The sequence below is a fragment of the Gallus gallus genome, chromosome 27 (assembly GCF_016699485.2).
Source record: "Gallus gallus isolate bGalGal1 chromosome 27, bGalGal1.mat.broiler.GRCg7b, whole genome shotgun sequence".
Lineage (NCBI taxonomy): Eukaryota > Metazoa > Chordata > Aves > Galliformes > Phasianidae > Gallus > Gallus gallus.
The window spans coordinates 1,439,282-1,461,990 of record NC_052558.1 but is presented as its reverse complement, the minus strand read 5'-3'; the positions used below and the strand labels follow the sequence as shown (position 1 = coordinate 1,461,990).

General features: G+C 48.6%; 1 protein-coding gene across 4 annotated transcripts in view; it reads left to right on the top strand.

Moving 5' to 3' along the window:
• ASIC2 (acid sensing ion channel subunit 2) overlaps positions 1-22,709 on the top strand; it is a 413,868-nt gene that overhangs the window by 371,540 nt on the left and 19,619 nt on the right. For all 4 annotated transcript variants that reach the window (XR_213687.5, XR_003071984.3, XM_418066.7 and 1 more), the window contains one exon: positions 3,653-3,803. Coding sequence is in view for 2 of the 4 variants with exons in the window: in XM_418066.7 (XP_418066.3) it covers positions 3,653-3,803 (151 nt within the window). In the remaining 2 variants the exon portion in view is untranslated. The remainder of the gene's footprint in view (positions 1-3,652; positions 3,804-22,709) is intronic.

Sequence of the window (22,709 nt, the reverse complement as noted above, 5' to 3'; positions counted from 1 at the left end):
ACGAGAAAGGGATCCTTATGGCACTCAAATACTGTTCCACATTTTTCAATGTGTTTACCTTTGCACTTAATGGGTGCAGAGGCAAAAGCCAAAGCGATCCATCCAAGGGGCGGTTTGGTGTTTTCAGAGGTAACTCTCCAAGCACCGGTCTGTGCTTTTTTCCTGGTTTGTGCTGGGCTTCCTTTCCAAGTTAAAACATTAATAACAGCAAGCACCGCTGCTTTCCCCTAAGACAAATAGACCGAGGTTAAATCATTCTGGTTTGCCTCGTGTTTGCCATCCCAGATGTTCACAGCAGCTAGTAAGCACTGCTGCTACCCTTTCCAAACAGCTCCATCCTTTTATCTTGATGATCTGATAATGGTCTGACTCCTCCCAAACCCATGCCCTGCTATCAAGGGAGCCCAAAAGATCCTGAAACTGAGGAAATGTACTGAAAAAGCTTTATCTTCCTGAACAATCATTCATAGCAGAAGTGAGAAGGTCGGGAACAGAGCAGCCCGGTTGAATGTGAATTGAAATGAATGTGCATGGTTTTGGAACTTGGCAGTGCCTTTTAAAATGCTGTTATAAATAGAGTTTTATAGCTGCTTAGGGAAAGATGGAAGGCCTTGTGGTGCGGGTGGTGGAAAGTCAGAGCCAGCAGTGGGGTATGGGCATCAATCAGAGTTGTACCACAGAGGAGAATATAAACCCCCGGAGGCTCTGTTTAATGTCTGCTGCTCTCCCAAGGAGAGCTGTTGGCCTCCAGGCTTTCATTGCTCAGAAACCAGCGCTGATGTGTTCAAGCTGAGGTTCAACTCAATGCCCGTGCTTGGGGCTGTCAACCACAGCTTAGGGCTGCCTTTCCCTGTGGGTACCTTAACCTGCAGGGAAAGGCTCTTGGTTTTCCGTTCTCACTTTGTCCTCTTTGATTTTCAGTTCACTGTGGTGCTCTCCCAGCAATGGCTGCTGGATGTCAGCAGTGGGAGCAGCACGAGGCAGCCTGAATCCCCAGTGGAGGCATCTTCGTGGGGTTTACTTGGATCAGGAGGGAGCTGTGGGAGCAAATCTCCCAGCTGTCCCCACTTAGCATGGTTTGCTTTGCATCGAGGAGCTGCCCACTCCTTGTGAAGGAAAGACATGCTGCAGCCCAAAATGGGTACCCGGTCCCAAAGGAGTGAAGTCTCAGCATCAGCTCCTCCTCCCCAGTTCTTCTGCTCTGTATATCTCTTGCTTCATGCTGTTTGGTGATGTATCCCTTATTGGTGCCTTCTTGAGCACCCGTTCTTTGCTTAGCTGTTAAGCCTGGTGGTGACCCTAAGACTTGTACATTCTAGGACTTCAGCAGAGATGTGTGATTCCTTGTTGGGATGGGTTCTCCATGTTACAATCAGTTCCCTGGTGCACTCTTTGGCTATACAAAACCACACGTAACTGCCTGATTTGCAGAGATGGGAGGGCAGATAGACAGACGCCAGGATCTCTCATGAGGTTTGATGCTCAGTGATGGCAGCAGAAAATAATGGGGCTTCTCAGGAAAGCATTTCCTTGCGGAGTCCCAGGGGTGACATAGGTGATGGAGGTAAGCTTGTCCCCTGGGCCCACTGTTTCTCATCTCCTGCTCTGCAAGAAGATATCCAGTAAGACTAGTAGGCAGACTGGTGGCCACTGCCATGAGCCTTTGGTGGTCCCTTGCTGAGGATGGAGAGGAGGTCCCTCCCTTTGCAGCTCTCTGTTTGATTGAGTTTACTGGGGTGGGGGTCCAAGAAGTGCACTCAAAATGAGCCTCAGACCCCCGTCACTTGTTTATTGGGTAAAAATGCCCTAAGTGGAGGTTTTTGCACTTGAAGTTTTACAGCTGCAAAGGGCAATATAAAAAGCCCTATAAAATTGCCTGGATTTATTTGGCTGAAGGCTGCACTGGGTGCGTCAGCATCTAAATCCTTATTTGGCATTTACAGAGTGCTGTTGCTTTATATATAAGCTTACTAGTTTTCCTGTGATTTTCACCCATATAGGTTCTCTTCTTGCCACATTTTAAACTATCCTAATTAGACATTTTTGACTTCTGCCTTCAAAGCCTATCTGGAAAACCCATCTACAGGCACTGGCTGCTAACACAGGCTTACTGTTGTTCAGATTATCTTTCCAGCCTGAATGGTTTAATAGGTCAGTCAAGTATTAAAAAGGGATTTTCACTTGGATAAAATCTTTTTTAAAAGGACATCATTTTTCCTGCAAGTGCTTTGTATGCTCTGCATCCCTTTTGCACTGATTGGAGGTTCATAACTTGAATGTGATTTCCTGCCCCAGAATATTCTTTTTTTTTTTTTTTTAATTCACCTGGTTCCCTGATGCTGTGCTTTATAATATATGTCAAGATTTGATGGGAATAAATTGCTGATGACTCTGGCTTTTGTGTTGCTTTATGAATCATCTCAGGGTCGTGTGATCTCAGCAAACATGTTAGCGCCTGGCGAGTTGTGCTGAGGCTGCTGGTGGGACTGCAGCCAGCTCTTGTGCTCCCTTTGCTCTGAATATTCATTAGTGCCGTTTGCCAGTTGCTTACTGATTGCCAAGACGGATTCTCTGTGGCCACCAAGAGTGACTCGAGGCGCTTCGTGCTCTCTGTTAGAATCATAGGATGGCTGGGTTGTAAGGAACCTTGAAATCCTATCGCTATCAGAGCACAACCCAGCAGTGGTGATGTCCCTTGCAACTGTAGACAAGCCAGGAATGAGCTCTGGGAGATGAGTGAATCCAGAAAGGCAAGAGTTTGTGATACTATCCTGGTGGATATTTGCTGTTTGAAGTTGTGGTGCCTCATTCCTAGAGGTGCCCAAGCCATGAATAGGCCAGTCTGAGCTGGTGGGGGACACCCAGCTCATGACAGGGGGTTGGAACTAGATAGGCATTAAGCTCCCTTCCATCCCAGCTGTGCTGTGATTCCATGGTTCTACGGTCGTTAAGATCCCTTCCAACCCAACCATGATGTGACTGTATGGTTCTACTATCTTTGAGGTCCTTTCCAACCCAACCGTGCCGTGATTCCATGGTTCTACGATCATTGAGGTCCTTTCCAACCCAACCATGCTATGATTCCATGGTTCTACGATCATTGAGGTCCTTTCCAACCCAACCATGCTATGATTCCATGGTTCTACGATCATTAAGGTCCTTTCCAACCCAACCATGCTATGATTCCATGGTTCTACGATCATTAAAGTCCTTTCCAACACAGCTGTGTTGTGATTCCATGGTTCTACAATCTTTAATATCCCTTCCAAACCAACCACGCTGAAGTTCTGTGATTCTATGACTTTACAGTAAAGTGAGCCCCAGTGCCAATGCACAGTGAGAGCATTGCACTGAATTTCAGAACAAGCTCAAGTACAGCCTGTACCTGTGCTTCTTGGAAAGTGAACACAGTGTGGATCAGGCGAGCTGCTAAAGACATTTGTTCACTGCTCTGAAACACCTTTCCTTCCCTTTTCTCTGTCTTTTATTTTCTGTAAGGAGAACACAGTATGCTGAATTATTAAACCAGATTAGATTTATCCGCAGACGTTTCCCTTTGAGCTGCAGCACATGGGTGTTTATCACTCTATACCTCTATTCAGGTGCAAAGAAGCATTTGTCACATGGCACTTTCTCTCTTTTCTCCTCACAGGTGTTTACAAAATATGGGAAATGCTACATGTTCAACTCAGGAGAAGAAGGACGGCCTCTTCTTACCACAGTTAAGGGTGGGACAGGCAATGGACTGGAAATCATGCTAGACATCCAGCAGGATGAATATTTGCCAATATGGGGAGAGACAGGTAAGAAAGGCCTTTTTCTTCCTGCACCTATGAGTGTAGTGTTTTCTTGGTTTTATTTTTTGGGAAGATCATCCCATCCCATCCTCCTCAACCAACGTCCCTCATGCCTAGAAAGGTGTTTTTGGACAGCCACATCTGAGGCGGACCTCTTTGTGGTTTCCTCTTTGGCATTTAGGGACATTTGTTGCCTTTGGTGTGGGTTACTCCTGCATGGGTGGTCCGAGGGACTGTGTGCTCTTGCTGGTCTCCTTCTGAGCACTTTTCAATCTCCCGTTGAGATCTGGCTGCATTCATTCAAAACTTAACATTTATTTGTGTGTTGCAATTGCACAGTGTATTTATAGCATGAGCCTTGCCTTCCAGTTTGCAGCTCACGCTGGAAGTCATTTTCTCTGCTCTGGGTGGAGATGGTGGTGTGAAGGTTCATTTCTGACTTGTTGCATGGGTCTGAAGGCTTGTCCTTTTGAAGGCAAAGCAGGTTCATAGAAAATGGGAAGATGAAGTGCATCTCCCAGTCATGACCCTTTGTTGCTCACAGACTAACTGACTTGGGGCAGGAGACAACAGCATTAATGGCTCACAGATATAGCAGGCTTGGAGAAGCACTCCCTGACCTCCCTATGTTTAGCCTTGTTGGGTTTTTGGACCCCTCTGAAGTTCCCAAGGTGACACAAACCCTGTCCTTGTGTTAGGGTTGCTTTTGATAGCTGCTTTTAGGACTGTGCTTTCCTAATGCTGCAGAGCTGGGAAAGGTGGCTCAGTCCCAGCTGGGTAAAGCAGGCTGTCAGTACACAGAAGGTAAAGAAAAGAAAGAAATGCAAGTGGGAAAAGGAACTGGGAGGACAAAGGAATGAGGGAAGCCCACAGGAGAGCCCGTGGTGGTGGGGATGTTTCTAGCCTGATTGCTCCACAATCTGTGAGCATCTCCATCAGCCCCATTGCTGCTATCACACATATTTAATGTATATTTGTACTCAGCTGAAGACCAGAGGGGAAGACCCTCATGTCCTTGGAACTGGATTGATGTTGCTGGTGCTGGATTGAGTTGGATTATCAGTTAAAGTCATTACCTGACCACAGCATGCAGTAGGATTCAAAACAATTTAAATAGGGCTCTTTGTTTAATTAAATGGTGTGAGCGAAGCTGCTGGACTTGTAGCAAACCCATTTGGCCATGTTGTCACAGATCCAGGTAGAACTGGTGCTTGTCATTGAAGCTCATAAAACATAATCTTTGCCTTTCAACAAGGGACTTTTTCATCCTCTGCATTCATACAGCACCTTGTACAAGCTGTCTTCAATCTTCATTGGGCTCTCTGGACACCACCAGAATAAAAATATTAACTATAGTGGTTAATAGTTGCTGTTCCCATGGAAACACTTAACTCAGCTCTTAGCAGGTAAGTGAAAGAGTTGATGATTTCCAAATATTTGCATAATAACGTAAATGTGTTTGGAATTAAATCTCTTCAGCTGCTACCACTGGGACTGTACAAACTTGGCTCTCCAGTGGGAAGCATTGTCAAGGACACTCAGCTCATGGCAGTGGGCTTCAGCCCTTACCAAGGAGAGGGATAAGGATGGACGTGGAGTGGAATCTTTGCACTGCAGTGCCATATCCATAGGTAGGGATGAGGATGCTTCTGGGATTGAAGGAGTTGAGTTTCTTCTTCCCAGTGAGCTATCATCTCTGTTATAATTGTTATAACCTAAACTTTCCTACTCTATCGTTATGTTCAACTCTTGGCATACTTCTACAGTCTGGTTTTGTTGCTCCATTGCCCCCATAGCCCCTCCTGTGTTCAGCAGCTGCTCTTTTTGTTGCCTCTTAGGCAATGATTTTTGTGAGGTTGAGATGCTCAACCTTTTATCTCCATATTCCTGCTTCTGCAGCATCCTTCCAGTGGGACTGCTCAAACCCAGAGCCATCAGCACCTGCAGCCTTCCGAGCTGCTCCTTGTGCCAGACACAGAATTGGCATTTCTTGAAGGGTTTTGTGGATGGTGAAGGTTGGACATCTTCCATCATATCAGGGAGATATCTGCCTTGAAAAAGATGTGGTTATCTTGCCCGTCATGGTGGCCTTGGTTGGTGCATCTTGTGATGGTCTTCATCATAGAAAACAGCCACCCAGAAGAGCCCCCCTTCATCCAAACCATGGCCAGAGCACCCTGCAGGACGTTTCCCATGCATCTCAGGTGCCTCAGACCCTCACTGACATGGAGTTTGGGTTCTCTTGAGTGCTGGGCTGATTTTTATTAAAGCAAACTTATGACAGTGGTGTCTTATTCTTTATTTGCTCGTGCAGCCACTCTGTTTTTTTGCTTCGGATTTGGAGGTGCCATAAAAATGCATTCTTTGTCACAGCCCTACATGAAAATAGATGGTGTGCAGAGTCAAAAACCCTCATTTTGCTGCTGGCTGCATGCCCCAGGATCTCTGTTTTTCCAAAGGAAAAAAACAACTCATAACCATCATCCTTTGCAATTCAAATAAGAAACTAAGACGGAAAATATTGCTTCATAGCTTGGGATAGGGCTGCTCCAGGAGCTGCTGCTGCCACGTCACGTTAGCATACGCTTTGTAATCCAAAAAGTGATTTAATTGTTACCAACTTGGCAAACAAAGTGAAGTGTATTATCATTCTAAAAAGACCTTTGCTGAGCATCCATTAATATCTTGGGAAGCTGAAATATCCTGTCTAACAAGTTCCTTGCGTTGGAACAATACACCTTTTGCTCGACTGTGTGCATATGCAAGCCCATTATTTGAGCATGTTAAATTTATATGCAGTCTAATTTTGGAATAGTGAGCACACAGACTGCTTCAGTCTTGTTTTTCCAGTGCAAAGACAGGGTATTTTGACTGCCTGGGTGCCATGGCATCAAGCAGCTTTGGGGGCGCAAAATACTGTGTCAGGACTGTCACAGTCATGGGATAGGTGGAACAAAAATGACAACAGAGAGGAAAAAGAGCTGGAAAAAAAATGGAAATCCTCGTCTGCTGAATTTTGCACCCCTGGGACTTATATTTTCTAGCATTTTACTTTAATCATGAAAAGAGTAGGAAAATAATGTGTGTCTGAAGCCTTCACGTCACCCATGTGCTTTGCAGAAGGCTTTAAACATTCCAGGTGTCGCGATATCCGCATGGGAATTAAGATCCAAGCAGACAAAACCCACAGCAGAACAGCTGGCATAGCTGTGCTGCGTGAGATGGAAGAAAGTTTACCTGAGAAAACTCATTCCAGTAACCAATGGGGAATCACAGAATCACAAAGGTTGGAAAAGACCCCCAGGATCATGCAGTCCAACCATTCACCCATAACCAGTGGTTCTCACTAAACCAGTGAAGCAGCAAGCCGTGGGCTGCAAGTGGCGTGCATGAGCTCCCCAAGTCCAAGCCCACCCCAACCCACCATGCCCACTTACCATGTCCTTCAGTGCCACATCTCCACGTTCCTTGAACACCTCCAGGGACGGTGACTCCCCCACCTCTTTGAGCCTGTGCCAATGCTTGACTACTCTTCTGTTGAATTCTTTCCTAATACCCAACCCGGCCCTCCCCTGGTGCAACTTAAGGCCATTCCCTCTCATCCTTACGCTGTTATCTGGGAGAAGAGACCGACCCCCACCTCAGCACAACCTCCCTTCAGGAGCAAAATGACACCGAGTCCCCCAAATTCTGCAGTTACCCATCTCCGTCACAGCGCAGAGTGGCACGGATGCAGGAGGTGTTTGTTTTATTGCACTCTGTGAGGAACGTGGCAGAAATACAATCAAACATAGTAAAGGAAACTGTAATTTACAGCAGGGTCTATTTGATTGGAAAGGGAATCCACTTGTGGTTAATCTTTCTGGAGTGGCCCAAGGTATTATGTATTGACCTAATATAACGGCGCAGTAAATTGGAAATCACTCAGGCTACAGGGCTGTAAATAAGAAATACAATCAGAGAGTTCTGCATTTGTGTTTCAGGAATTGTCGGATAACGATGAACATTTCATACCAATTAATCAAGCAACACGCTGAATAAAAAAAAAAAAAAGAGCGATGAGAAATGCACTATAAAATTGCACTAAAAAGAAGCATGAAATCTATAAAGCTTGAGGCTTCAATCCACTTAGGAGATGTACACGTTGTGTTATGGGCTGCCGTTATTTAATTCAGTATAAAACACAGGCTACAGGCGAGCCTTTGGATCTAGGTCATGCAGAGGAAAGATCTCAAGCCTGTTTCCCTGCACATCCAACAGCATTGTAATGCATTTTGTGGCTTCCCAATGGGGTCTTTTATTGCTGTTGTGGACCAGAGGATGCCTGGTTTCCAGCTCCTGACATCCAGGGATGGGTGGAAGCATGGATGCTCTGTACACAGTGCGTTGGATGCTCACTCTGTGCAGTGCCTTAAGATCTATCCACGTCAACCAGAAGTGCAGGTGATTTCAGTAGCATCAAATTTCCGTGCCTCTGCTTTTCTGCTTCATTAAAGCCACCTTCATTCAGCAGATCTCTTTCCGCTTCCCAACTGAATTTCAATAAACTAATGTAGCATGGCTTTAGTTTTGAATTGGGGTCTTCACGCAAGCCCTGATGCTTTAGGAGGTGGCTCGGATGCATTTTCTGCCACTGGCTGCTCTCAGAAGAGCTGCTTTGGTCCCCATGGAGTTGTTAAAGTGGGGGAAATAGGATGGGAAAAACATTTCATGCCGTGACAAGCAGCAGCACCCACCTTCCTTTGGCATCTCCAGGCCCTGCCAGAGGTTTGGGATGCTCCAGGCATCTGCCCAAAGGGATTCCCAGCAGAGACTATTCGCATTTCTTCCTTCCAAGCAGCACCACAGTGATGCTTTTGGCCCTGCTCTCTCGGCTCACAGAAGCCCTGATCCTTCGTGCTTCGTCCTGCTGCAGGTGGGTTGAGGGCAGCCCTGGGTTCTGAAGGCCGCTGCTGCCAACCCCGAAAAAATCCCCTTGCAAAGTTCACCGAAGCTGGCGCAACTGGAGAGCGTTTCCATGGTTTCTTTGATTTCTCTGCCCCTCCGGATTTCCTGCCAGGCACCTCAGATTTGAGCAGCAGCTCCGTGCTGCAGAGAGCAGCCTGTGGAGCACTGCTGCTGCTGCTGCGCTGCGAAGTTTCCTTCAACAAGGAGCTGGCAACACACTTCCAGGGTTGGACGTCCCTCTGCCCTTTCCCCAAAGCCCCCAACCCCTGACGCTTGGCCTCCAGCCGTGCAAGCTCTGTGCATGGTGCATCAGCAAGCCTGAGCTCTGCAGCTCTGCATTTGCCAGCTGTGCAGAGGCACAGAGCAATCACTGTTATTTACTTCTGCATATTAATATGGTCAGCAGCAGATCCGGATAAACTCAGCCTGCTTTGCTTGCAAGATGTCTGAAGCCGGGCGTGCTGCAGGAGGAGGCAGCCCGTGCAGCCCCAGGTCACGCTGCAGACTGCATTATCATGGATTTACACTGTGGGGAATCGTCTGCAGGCTCTGAGCCAGCAGCGTGCACCGCAGGGTTTGGGGGAAGGGAGGAGGCAAAGGGTTTGTGCATCATTCAGAGCTTGTGGAGCTCAAATTGGAGCGGTTGTTAGCAATAGAGAGCAGATCTGTACGTGCAGAATAAGTAGGAGACGGCCCAGAAGTGATGGTAGCAGCAGGTGTGCACCGTGGGAGGAAGGAGTGCTCTGGTACTGCGTGGGCAGCATTGCACAGGGCTATCGAGTAGGCACGTGCATGCCAAACCTTTGGTGGATTTTAAAACAGGAATACTCTTCCTCAAAGCCCATGTGGTTAGTGCTGACCTCAGGACTTCCCAGAGCCTTCCTAAGTTCCTTTCCATCACAGGGGGATGCGAGCAGTCGTGCCCCTGGGGCAGCTTTGTTGCAGGTGAAACTTTGCTGGAGAATGGCAGTTCTCAATATAAATCGGTCGTCAATTAGCAAATTAAAAGAAAAGAAAGGGAGAAAGGCAAGGCAAGCTGTGCACAGGACTAACTTGCCTTCCTGCAGCACTTTGCAGCTTTCTCCAACAAACCCCATGTGTGCAGGTGACCCTTCCACGTGGAAGTGTTAGTGCAAAAGGAGCATCCCAGGACCCTGCATAGCACAGCCCCTTGCAACACGTTTTCCATCTAATGCAGAATGCTTCCTTGGAGCTGCAGGGGCTGAGACATGCAATAGGAACTTCTGGCATCCGGCACAGCAGGAGTGCACCGTGCAGCACAGGGATGCTCGTGGTGCTGCTCCTGATTCTGGCTTTTCCTCTGCATTCTAGCAGAGAGGAGAGGCTTTTTTGTAATGTGAGAGGGTTGAGCCCAAGAAAGGCACAAAATCAAAAGGTGGGTGCTGCCCCAAATGGGGCACAAGCTGCAAGGTTGGCATCTGCCCATAAATGAGGGAGAACCTTGTGTATCAGCTCCCTGTGGAGCAAGTGGGATTGACAGCTCCTGCCAGGTGTGTTCAGAGCCTGCAGACACGTCTCTGTGCCAGAAGTACTTCAGATTACAGCCTGCAGTGAAAGCATGTAAAAGCAGTGGGGAAGACAGAGAGAGGGAGCACCTCCTGCCTGTGCTGGGATGGTCATCGGTTGTGTGACAGCAGGTCCTTAAGGAGCTGAGATGTCCTGGCTGCTCCCGAGCCTCCCTGCTACATGGGGTAGAGCACACAAATCTCACCTTGCTTTGTGTGATCTATTAAATGCTGCCATAAAACTGCTGCTGCTGAACTGCAGTTGGTGCTGTAGAGGGGGAACGCTGCTTCCTGCGACGTGATAGTGGGGGTTTGGCTGCACCAGGCATCAGTATGGAGCCAAGGCAATAGAAGAGCACCTCAAGTCCCATTGGCACAGGGTTGGTTCATCCTCCTGAGGATTCAAACATGGAATCCTAAAGTGAGGAAGGTTGGAAAAGACCTCTCAGATCCCCAAGTCCAACCCCAACCCACCCCACCATGCCCACTGACCATGTCTGTCAGTGCCACATCTCCACTGTTCCTGAACACCACCAGGGATGGAGATTCCCAACTCCCAGCATTCAAAGAAACAAGTGGTACCTATACGTAGGAATAGCCTTTAGCATAAAGAACACTGAGGATTTGGGCCAGGACTTGCTGCAATAGGAGACAAGCTCAGATCCAATCTTACATCAGCTCATCAAGAAGCAGCTTGACCTTTAGGAGGCAGTTGGTGTCACCTGGAGGGTGTTGTAAATGTGCTGTGTTTGGCTGCATCCTGGGACCTTTTGCTAATGAGAGCAAGAATTCATTCAATTAGCCAGGTTTCCCAGGGAGAAAAGGTCAGCATTATTTCTATCTGTGCCAGCCCCCTGACAACCAGAGCATCCACAAAATTAGGCTGCCACTAAAAATTAATTACGTTTGCCTGAGCACCCTTATCAATAGTGCAGGAGCAGAGAGGGGAAGCTCAAAGGTTGCTCGGGTCCTCGTGTCCAATGGTGTCATTAAAGCTGTCGAGTCCACAGCGTGCTCCAGTTTGTTGTGAGCTGCTCTTTGGGACCTCTCAGTGCTGTGCTGGAGAGATCAATCACAGCTGGTGCAAATGCTGTTGGTTAATCTCATGCAGTGGAGCAGGTTCTCCTGTTTCCCAGCAGGTTGTCCAGGGGTTGATCCACCTCAGCTTGCCCCACGGACTGGTGCTGGCCATGCAGCATGGCTGGAGGAGAGAGGAAACTATTTTGGGGAGGAGAGATTTCGACCTGATGTTAAAATGAGATGCTCATTGGCATTGACAGTTGGGAGAAGTGTTTATTGGTAGCCAGTCTAGGACTGTGGAGCCAAAACCAATGCTTCGCACCTGTCAAGAGGAACATCTTAGATGCTTTGGCTGCCAGTGAGCAAGCATGAGCTAGAAATGTGTGGGCTGTTTGTAAAGGATTTTCTCACTGGGCAGCACCAGACAGTGCGGAGCATCCCTGTGCTTCATCCATCTGTCCCTCTGGTCCTCAGCGTGAGCCTGGTGCTGAAGTCCTGGCTCATTAGTGTGGTTTTAGCCCTTCCCAGTGCAGTCAGCACGTCACACAGCGTCCTCGAGGTCCACTTTGTGCTGGTGTGGCAGTTGGGGTTACCCTGAGACACCCAGAGTTACAAAACCAAAATCACGGCGCAAGGCAAAGTGCACATGTGCTGCAGGTATTGCATCCCTTTGGGACCTCTCAGTGCAGTGCTGGAGAGAGATCAATCACAGCTGGTGCAAATGCTGTTGGTTAATCTCATGCACTGGAGCAGGTTCTCCTGTTTCCCAGCAGGTTGTCCAGGGGTTGGATCCACCTCAGCAGTCATCAGATCCACCCATTGCAGTCCCCAGCGCCGCATCCCCTGTACAGTGTTCAGATGTGGATGGGAAAGCTGCTGCTGTTGCTGTTCTCCTGCTTAAAAAGAGGAGAAAGGTTTGTCCTCAGTGGGACCGGAGCCTGCAAGCACACCCAGTTGTCCACAGTCACATCATGAAGACTGTAAACATATCTCAGTGACTTAATAAGGAAATCCTTCAAAGGATGTAGGTCCTTCGAAAGCTTCTCTTAGAAGGAAACGAGGAAACACCCCAAAGTCCAGAAGTGTTCCTTTAAGGCAAAGCTAAAGGAATAAAGACTAGAAGCTGGCTTTGGGAAGGCTGGCAAAGCAGAGATAACGCACCTCGAATCGCAGCTCCGTGTTACAAAGCAGTGTCACGCAGCATTACAATTAAACACCCATTTCATGCTGCCGCTTTCATTTGAGCCTTTGTGGCTGGCGTGTGAAGTGAAGTGTCCTTAGCCCAGAGAGATGCTCAGAATAACAGGAACTTGTTAGTGGGGGTGAGGAGACAGGAGAGGGGCTGGGGATGTGCAGCGCTGTGGCCGTGGGGCAGTGCCCATAGCTGCAGCCAAGGCAGTGAGGTTCAGGGGCTGCTGTCTGCAAGCTGAGCCCCAGCAGCCACAGATGTGCCTGCCAGCATCCATATTATTATTATTATTATTATTATTATTATTATTATTATTATTATTATTATTATTATTATCTGTGCTCTGGCCCTGTGATATCGGTGACTCTGGTGAGGTCTGGGGATGCTCCTTGGCGTGCACCAGTTTTAGGTGAGGGTAATCCATGTCATTACCTCTGGGCAGTTACCTCTTCTTTGGACTTTACCATTGCCTGAGTATCCTCGTTTCCCTCCTGGAAGATGAAAAGCTCAGCACATGTTAATCAATCTCACGGAAGCTCCGGGAGACTTTGTGGCTATGAAGCACTTTGAAGATAAAAATCTCTTGCAAGTGCTAATTAAATTTAATTTCATTAATCTCTTTGGTGCGGGGATCATCCTCTTGCTCTGACTTTGCCCATCCCATAGCAGCAGGGGCTCTGCCAATGTTTGAGACCTCCCAGGCTCTTCCTGAGAGCAATTCTAGTAATCTCTACGTGGTGGAGGTGGATAGCAGTGGGAGGGGTTTTCCCCTCCTGTAGAAGCATTTCCCTCATTCTAAAGGTTTCCTGCAATTTTTGGTGTCTATACCTAACTCTTCATTTCACCATCACCACTTTTTCGTTGTCCAGCATCACCAAATTTTCATAGTCTTTCAGTGATGGCTCCTTCCTTGCTCATTTACGAGACAAAAAAGCCAGTGGTCCGCACTGAGCATCTCTAAGAGCACAGCTCTGTCTGCACTCTGTCTCATTGCAAGAATACAAAGTGCTTGGGGGAGTCACAGATGGCAAAGAGCATCCACAGTGACGTGCTGGGTGGCTGGAGAGCAGGCAAAGGCTGTCTGAGCAGAACAGAAGAGTGGAGGAAGAAAGCGTGATCAATTATTCAGCTTTTATAGAGGTTAAAAGGAGGGCAGAGAGAGTCAGAGCTGATCGCTCATCAGCTGGCAGGGCATCATTTGTAGCTCTGCATTCATGGATCCCTGATGGTCGAATGTGTGGAGGGATGATGGAATGGGAGAGAAAATCTTGAGTGCTGTGAGGTCTTTGTTTGCTCAGATGGGTCTCTGGGGGGCTTTGTTTGGAGCTCCAGGCATCACAATGGCACAGCCATTGCCCCTTACTGCCATGTGGGGTCTTCTGCTGGATGTCTTCTCCTCCTGTTGCCCCTTGTGTCCGTGAAGGAGTGAGGGAAACCAAACCCATCTCTACTGGTGAGTTAGGGACAGGGTGGATGCCAATCCTGCAGAGTTTGGCAGTGGCTTGCTGCAGCCCTGGGGCAGGAGTGGGTTTGGGTCTCCCACACGAGATGTCCCCACCTGTGATAGGGCTGGGTGACTTTCCTGCTCAGTGGACAGCAGAATGAGATTGCGAAGCCTTGCAGCAATACAGATGAGCTGTTAGAGAGCTGTGTGCCATGCAGATCCACCACTACCTGTGGAAAAAATAATAATAATAAAAAAAAAAAAGAAACCAAAGCATTTTGGGGCTATTTAGGGTTGTTTTTGGCATGCAGCCACTGCGACGTATAGTTTGCTACCAAATAGGCTGAAAAACTGGGGAGCTTTATGAGAGAAAGGGCTGCGACTGTGTTTTGTTTTATCGGATTTAATATTTTTGTTGTAGTTATTACTTCCACTACTACTATTTAAGTGGAAGCTCATAAAGATTAGAAAGGGAAATGCCATCTGCGAAACTTGGCCGAGTGACAAATTCTATTACATGGTGTCGTTACTCAAATATTTTGGAGAGTGTGAACAGCGGAGAAGGGAAGCGATTGCCATTGCCTTCTGTCAGATGTGTGTGTACAAACAGGAGAGTCTCTTCCCTTTCCAATGCAAGGTCAGCGTGAGAAAAGCCAGGCAGCAATTCCTCCAGGATTGGCCTCGTGCACTGCTGTGGTTCACTCTAAGGGGTGGTCATAGAATCACAGTGTCATAGAATGGCCTGGGTTGAAAAGGACCACAATGCTCATCCAGTTCCAACCCCCTGCTATGTGCAGGGTCGCCAACCACCAGACCAGGCTGCCCAGAGCCACATCCAGCCTGGCCTTGAATGCCTGCAGGGATGGGGCATCCACAGCCTCCTTGGGCAACCTGTTCAGTGTGTCACCACCCTCTGAGTCTTCCCATTGGCTCCAAACTGAGGTGCAGTGCTCCTTGCTTTTCTGCAGTCTCCAGTTTCCTCAGAGCCAGGGACCTCTCTCCATCACTTTCCCAACCTCCAGGACATCCAGGTCACACAGGTCTTACTCCAGTGTAACTCAAGAGCTAAACCAGCTCCACGTTGCAGCCCCAGCATGAGCACTATCAGAGCCAATTCTGGAAGGGAGAAGATGGCAAAAAATCTCGTTGATTTCAGAGATACCCTGATGGAGATGCATTTGTCATGCTGCAAGCTCTTATCTGAGCGTGTTCCCAAGGGAAAAATTGACACATTTTAAGGATACACAGCGGTTTGTTATACTCTGTCCCAGGAGCCAGCAGCAATTTATCTTCAGTGTCTCATACTCATGCCCTCCAGTGCAGATATTTATTTCTGTAGATAGCAATGGCCTCATGGGCTTGTTTGTATGGATGTTCTGTGAGCTGCCATAAATATTGCAATAGTAAAAACAATAATTAAGCATTATTGCAGCGATACAAGTTCATACTGAGCTTATGAAAGCCACAAGCTCATAAGCAGGATCCGTCTCACCTCTGTCTCCTGGCTCTATCCCATCCCATTGAGGCCAAGGGAGGGGACCAAGGTGTTGGGGGTTGGGTTTGGCCATTTTGCTTCCCCACCATGGGATGTGGATGCACAAGAACCCATGTGAGCTGTTGATGTAAGAATAATGAGTATGAGTGCAAGGACTCTCCTTCTTTACCCCAGTACAGGGCCAGAACTAAGGTTTCCAGGGGCACAATTTTCCCTTGGGATTGGAGTAGGGGTCTGTAAGACACTGTCATGATGCAAATCATTGGGGTCAGGTGAGACAGGGATGTGGAAGGCAGCTTTTGCAGCTTCATAAGCAAGGGGTCTTCTCGACCACCTGGCTTTGCTTATGAGGAGCTGCCTGTCTGGACCCACAAAGCCCTGTTGCCTCCAGACTGTTTGATTTCATACGGAGCTTCTTCACCATCAGTTTATCTAGCTTGGGTTTTGTTTTGTTTTGTTTTATTTTATTTTATTTTATTTTATTTTATTTATTGCAAATATTTTCCTGTCGATGGAAATGCTCCCTTCTGGTGTATGCCTTGGGTGTATTTGTAGAGAGGGCTCGTATCCGCGTTCAGCCTTCATCTCACCAGACACTGCACAACCCAACCTGTGCTGGACTCCTCCCAAACCCCAGGCTCTTCCCATCCCATCTTCTGTGGTCTGCTCCTCTCCTCACCCCATCCATCAAGTTCCTGCAACTGGAACCCATGATGATATTTCCAATGTACTTTCACTGCCAAAGCTCTCTTAGATCATGTTGGTTAGAAAAGGCCTTGGAGGTCACCAGTTCCAGTCTTCATCCAGACCTGCCAAGTCCCTGTGCTTTAAGGTCCATTCCAACCCAACCATGCTGTAATTCAATGATTTTATGAACCCCAGAGACCATGGTCAGCTCTGAGATGGCCAAAAAACAGAGCCAAGCACTCTCCTTGCTCTACCTCTTTGCAAACCCCACCTCACCTCCCCAAAATCTGGTTCAAGCCACATCTCACGCTCCATCCCACTTCACTAATTCACCTCTCTCCTGCTACCCCTTCCTCACCATGCCTTGTAAAAGCTCAGAAGTAACCTCTGACATCAACCCACTGTTTGTCAACTTAAACCTCCAGGTTAGCAGTGATGGATTTTCTTTTTCCACCCCCTCCAGCAAAATTCCTGGCAGCTCTGTGGGCTGCCCCGCTTCCCCAGCAGTGCTGCACTAGATGTGATTTTCACAGGTTATTTTTATCAGAAGGAAATATTAGACTGCCTGCTGCCATATGAGATCCATCCGTGCCCTGCTGGCCTCGCCGTGGGCAGCAACACAATGCAAATATTTTTATATATAGCATCCTCCATATGCGGCGGTGCGAGAGGAGAGGGCTGGGGGACAGCAGGGGTATGGCACTTTGGGGGCTGGAGGTGCTGATGTTGCAAGGAAGCAGCAAGGCTTTGTCTGCAAGATGGGACAAGCCTTGACTGTGCAGAAATAAGGAAGAATCGTTGTCCGGACAGTGAGGGCTCAGTGGAGTCTGAATGATGGGAGTGGGGAACGTGTGTGAGTGAGGAGCTGAGATTGGAGGAGCCCCCATCCTGACGAACTGTTGGGGTAAAGATTACTGAGTGGGGAATGCTCCAAGGAGATGGGGACAACTCAGTGTGGGAATGTATGAAGGAGAGTCGTTGAGATTCAAGTGTAAGGTTGAAAAGCAAAATCCTAAATCTCTCCAACATGTCCTGCAGTTGAAGCATTGCTTTAGATGTGAGATCTACGCTTACCTGCTTTTCTCCCTCTCTTCAAGCAGGAATTTGGGGGCTTTTTTTTTATTATTTTTCTGCCCCTTTCTCACCTCTGAAAAAGTCATGTTGACTTTGGGTCCTTCCTGGCCAACACTCACACAAATGCATGAGCAAGAGAAGCATTTCCCTGGCTGATGTACCTTAAATACTTCGTTGATCTGGTTATTTTTTCCCCACTCGGGCTGATAGAGTAGCTCTTTCCTGGCATTTTGTAATCAAAAAACACATCTGATGTGCATCCTTTTCCATTAAAAGAAGTGTTTACTTAGTCACCAAGTTCACTGAAGTGCTTGGAAATTACATCACTCAAAACACTGACATTTATAGGCAATGCAAATTAAATAGACATAACCAGAGATGTCAGAGCGTGCCGAGTCAAGGTTTCTCCAGGCGGCGAGACCTGCTCTGCCCATGCCTTTCTTCAAATGTCCTTGCTCCAGTGGTGGTTTTATTGAATTCCTCTCTAATTCTGGAGCCTTCCCACCCAGCCTGGCTCTATCTTGAGAAATTGCTTCTCTCCAAAAGGATGCAAAATGAATAGAGCTGTCCCCCAAGTGGGGATGTGGCCCCAGGGTGCTGGTGGGGAGTTTCTTCCCGGAGAGGGGCTGGTAGAAAATGAATAGTTGTAAGCAGTTATTACTCATAGGAGCAGCTGTGAAGTGATAAAATCAGGCAGGTGCTGGGGAGGTGCACGCTTGGCCTGAGAGGGAAATCACATCCCTGCAGGATGAAGGAGCAGCGGGAGCAAATCCCAGCTGGGTGCCTCTGGTGCCAACCTGAGAAGCATCCCTTGGCATGGAAAATTCAGCATTGATATTCACTATGTAGTGGTCCAGCAACCTCTGTATCCGTGCTGGCACGCACCTTGTAGATCCTTGTTGCAGATTAGGTTGTCCCTTGCTTACTCCCACCCCCATTTCCCTATTTCTTCTTATTCTGTCCCATTTTGTTGCACCCTCCCATGGGACCACACTGCCAGGGAGGTATGCCCACCCCATCTGGGATGTAGAGGGGTTCCCCATGGACCAGTGATGCTCAAGGCTGGCAGATCTCCCCAGCGCCTCCCAGAACCTCCAGCTTGCTAAACCACGTCTTGCAACAGCTCTGCCCAATGCAACTGGGATGGCATCTCCTTCCCATGTGCTCAAGGACAGCAGCATTGCCAGGACCCAGCCTGGGCTCTGGGAGATCTGCTTCCATCTGGCTCCCCATGAGCTGAAATTAGCAGCAGCTTTCTGACCGTTTAATATTTCAAGATGTTCTGGGCAAAGCAGCGAGGCTTCCGGGGAGGGGGGATGGAGGGATGTGCAAGAACAGCTTCTGTGCCTTTTAGATATGGCCTTTGTCATTATTGTTATATATTTTAGGTCCTTTCTGATCCTTGCTGAGGTGCAGCTGGCAGATGGGAAGCCCTGGTGGAGCCCCCTCTGTGTGGGATGCAGGCAGCAGCCGGAGGGAGCAGTTCCCCCCTCCTCACTTCACTTTTCAGGCAGTATTTCAGCTCTGGGGACCCCATCCCATTTTCAGCTCTCCTCCTTCCTGTGATCTCCCATCCCTGCAAATCCTATAGGATGTGGAGGTGGGAAGGGAGCATTTGTCCCTTCCTCCCAAAAAAACGGTCCTAAAAGCTGCATCACTCAGCAGGACCGACCCTCCCTGCCCTGCTGTGACCCCGCAGTGAGGATACAGGTTAGGAGATGTTTGTTTTGTTTGTTAAACTTAACAGGGGTTGAAACAGGGACCTGAAATATTCATTGCGGGCTCCACGCCGTCCACTGAAACCGCTTTAACATCCCCGGTCTCAGCTTGCTCCTTATATTATGTAAGAGGCTTTTTAATAATATACTTTGCAACATATGGCCCCTCAGATTTAGTATGCAAATGCAATATGCTTAACTAAAAATAGCTGCTATGCTTAATGTAGTTTATTATAACACCTTCTGTTACTTGGTGAGTAATGGAGCGCGGCTGCGCGGTGTGGAGCTCGTAATGGAGGGAGCAGGGAGCAGCCCCCAGCCCTGAGCTCCTGCCCTCCCCCACCATGGATACCAGTCACAGAGCAAAAATCACCCCAGTAAGTGTTCAATGGGGGGTAAGGTAAGGAATGGTAGGAGAAGTTATGCATCCCACCAAGATAGAATGTTGCCTTACATCCCAAAGCATTACCTTGTGTTTTGGAGTATATATCTTGCATTAATTCTTAACCCAGTTTATCATGTAGGAGACAAGCAGTGACCAATTCTCACCACAGTCTTGGTTTTGCTCAGTCTTGTGTGCGATGCAGTACCCCCCTCACAGGCACAGGGTTCCTTTCCTTTCCTTTCCTTTCCTTTCCTTTCCTTTCCTTTCCTTTCCTTTCCTTTCCTTTCCTTTCCTTTCCTTTCCTTTCCTTTCCTTTCCTTTCCTTTCCTTTCCTTTCCTTTCCTTTCCTTTCCTTTCCTTTCCTTTCCTTTCCTTTCCTTTCCTTTCCTTCCCTTCCCTTCCCTTCCCTTCCCTTCCCTTCCCTTCCCTTCCCTTCCCTTCCCTTCCCTTCCCTTCCCTTCCCTTCCCTTCCCTTCCCTTCCCTTCCCTTCCCTTCCCTTCCCTTCCCTTCCCTTCCCTTCCCTTCCCTTCCCTTCCCTTCCCTTCCCTTCCCTTCCCTTCCCTTCCCTTCCCTTCCCTTCCCTTCCCTTCCCTTCCCTTCCCTTCCCTTCCCTTCCCTTCCCTTCCCTTCCCTTCCCTTCCCTTCACTCCCCCTTCACTCCCCCTTCACTCCCCCTCCCCCACCTCCTCCTCCCCTTTCCCTTTCTCTTTCCCCTTCCCATCCCATCACCTTTAAAGGTCTCTTCCAATGATTCTGTGATTATTTTGACCTCTCTCTGTGCAAACCCCTACTTGCTGAAGCCAAGAGCAGCAGCAACCAGGGGTCATCTTATGGTGATGAGTATCTGGATTGCAGTGATGCTCCTGTCCCCTCCACAGAGCCATTGAGGACAGTGAGCCCTCTGTGCTCCCATCACAGCCCCAGGAACCTTCCAGATGCAGGATGGTTTCTGTACGTATTCACCAAAGGTGTGATTTCTTAGTTGGGGGAATGATTTAATAGAGCTGCTGCATCCCTGTTGGCTCCTCAGCTCTGGAAGGGAACACCTGAATTTCCCAATGGGTTTCTGTAGTGTGTATCAGATCACATCGTAGCTGCTGGTGGGGATGAAGGAGTTGCCTGGCTCAGTGGGCTGTGGGAAGCTGCAATGTGTTGGCCGTGACTCATCCTGTTGTAGGCATCGCCCTGGGATGGGATGAATCACTCTGGGGCTGTCACTTCGCTCCTGCAATGGAGGGAGATTCAGCAGGGCACAGACCGAGCCCAGATCAGTCATGGCCCCCTGCCATGCCTGCAAGCATAGAAAACAGAGCATACAGCCCCATTCCTCGAGGGGCTGCATGGGAGGGAGCAGGGGGTGAAGCTGGAGGTGATGTCTTTGTCCCGGCAGAAGGAACAATGCTGGGGAGCCTGTGGCAATAACCAAAGGGCTGAGTGGTCTCCATCAGTCCTCTATTTAGGACCCACTGAATGCAACACCATCCATCCCATCATGCTCCCCCTGAAGGCCATGCACAGGTGGTTGGGTTCCCCCTCTCCTCCAGCCCCCACAGGGTCATTTTTCTCTAATCCAGCATCACCCCCTTCCCACCCAGCCCCACCATACAACGCCCCGATGGGCACTTTGTCCCTAGGCCACCCCAGGGAAATTCCTCATCCCCAATTCCTCCCAAGGCAGCAGCCAAAGCAGAGCCCAGAATAGCAAAACACAGGACAAATGTTTAGAGTTTGTTTTCAGTGGGAAAGTTGTGTTGGCTCCATCTCCTGTCAGGCGGATGTTGTCAATCCCCCCCCCCCCCCCCCCCAAAAAAAAAAACCCTACAGCAAACACTCTTATTTCAGCCTCACTTCGTCCTGTTACCAAGCAACTTTAACTGCAGCAAAACACAACACATCCACGGAAACGAGAGCATGCACAAGGGATCGGGGCTGCTTTTGCTGGAGTTTAATGGGTTTCTGTGTAATTCCGTGTTTTTTCCTGTTGAGCTCAGCTGTACAGCTTTCCAGTACTTACCTTCCCATGACTTTTTGTTTGAGTATATGTAATCAATACATTCTTGTCTAGCAAAAAAAGTGAGAGCATTACACGTTTGCTGGAGCTTTGTGCTCAAGCACAATGTGGTTGCTGTAGGAAAACCCCTACAAGCTGCTCCATGGGTGCAGTGAGCTCAGTATGCTCAGCCAGTGTCCCTGAGCCTCCCCGATGCATTTGGCACTTCACCTCCACACCGTCACTGTGCCATCGACCCAACCAGAAATACAACAACCCAACGCCTCCACAAGTAATCAGCATCTTTGCTCCGACCCATCCCAGCAATCAGGTTTATGTTCTGCTCTGCTCCATCTAAGAAGCTCTTGAGCAAAATTACTCACTGTGCACATGCTCCCCTTTTATTTTTCTTTTCCTTTTTCCACTGCTGTGTTTCTGCGTTGTCTGACAAAGGTTTGCAGCCCTTGGAGAGATTTATGGGGACACTAGGCTGGTGGTGACAGGGACATGGCCATGCAGTATGAATTGTGCTTCACAGAGTGTAGAAGAGGCACTGGAGAATCTTCCAGCCCACCGACCTACAGACTAGAGAGTTGGGCAGAGAGGGACCTGTTGAGGTTTAACCAGCGCAAACATAGAGTCTTGTACCTGGGGAGGAATAATTGCGTACATCAGTACAGGTTAGGGGATGACCTGAAGAGAGGAGCTCTGGGGGTCCTGGTGGACAACAGGTTGGCCATGAGCCAGCAGTATGCCCTGGTGGCCAAGAGGGCCAATGGGATCCCGGGGTGCGTTCAAAAGCGTACGGCCAGGAGGCTGAGAGAGGTGATCCTCCTCCTCTGCTGTGCCCTGATGAGGCCACATTGAGTGTACTGTGTCCAGTTCTGGGCTCCCCACTTCCAAAAAGACAGGGATCTCCCTAGAAGGAGTCCAGTGGAGGACCACAGAGATGGTGAAGGGCCTGGAGCATCATCTGTATGAGGAGAGGCTGAGTGACCTGCATCTGGTCAGCCTGGGGTAAAGATGACTGAGTGGGTGGGTTTGTGAATATCTGAAGGGAGGTGGGAGAAAAATGGATGAGCCCATGCTCTTCTTGGTGGTGTGCAGAGACAGGACGAGGAGTAGTGGCCTCTAACTTGTGCATAGGAAGTTCCATACTAACATATGGAAGAACTTCTTTATGGTAAAGGTGATGGAACACTGGAACAGGTTGCCCAGAGAGGTGGTGGAATCCCCTTCTGTGGACATAGTCAGGACCCCTCTAGATGCTGACCTGTGTGACCTATCGTAAGGAGCCCACTTTAGCAGGGGGGATGGACTCAATGATCTCTTGTGGTCCCTTCCAACCCCTGTGAGTCTTTCATTCTGTGACTTCAGTAGCAGCACTGCACCCATTCTACAGATGGGGAAACTGAGGCAAAGAATGAGGAGCATCC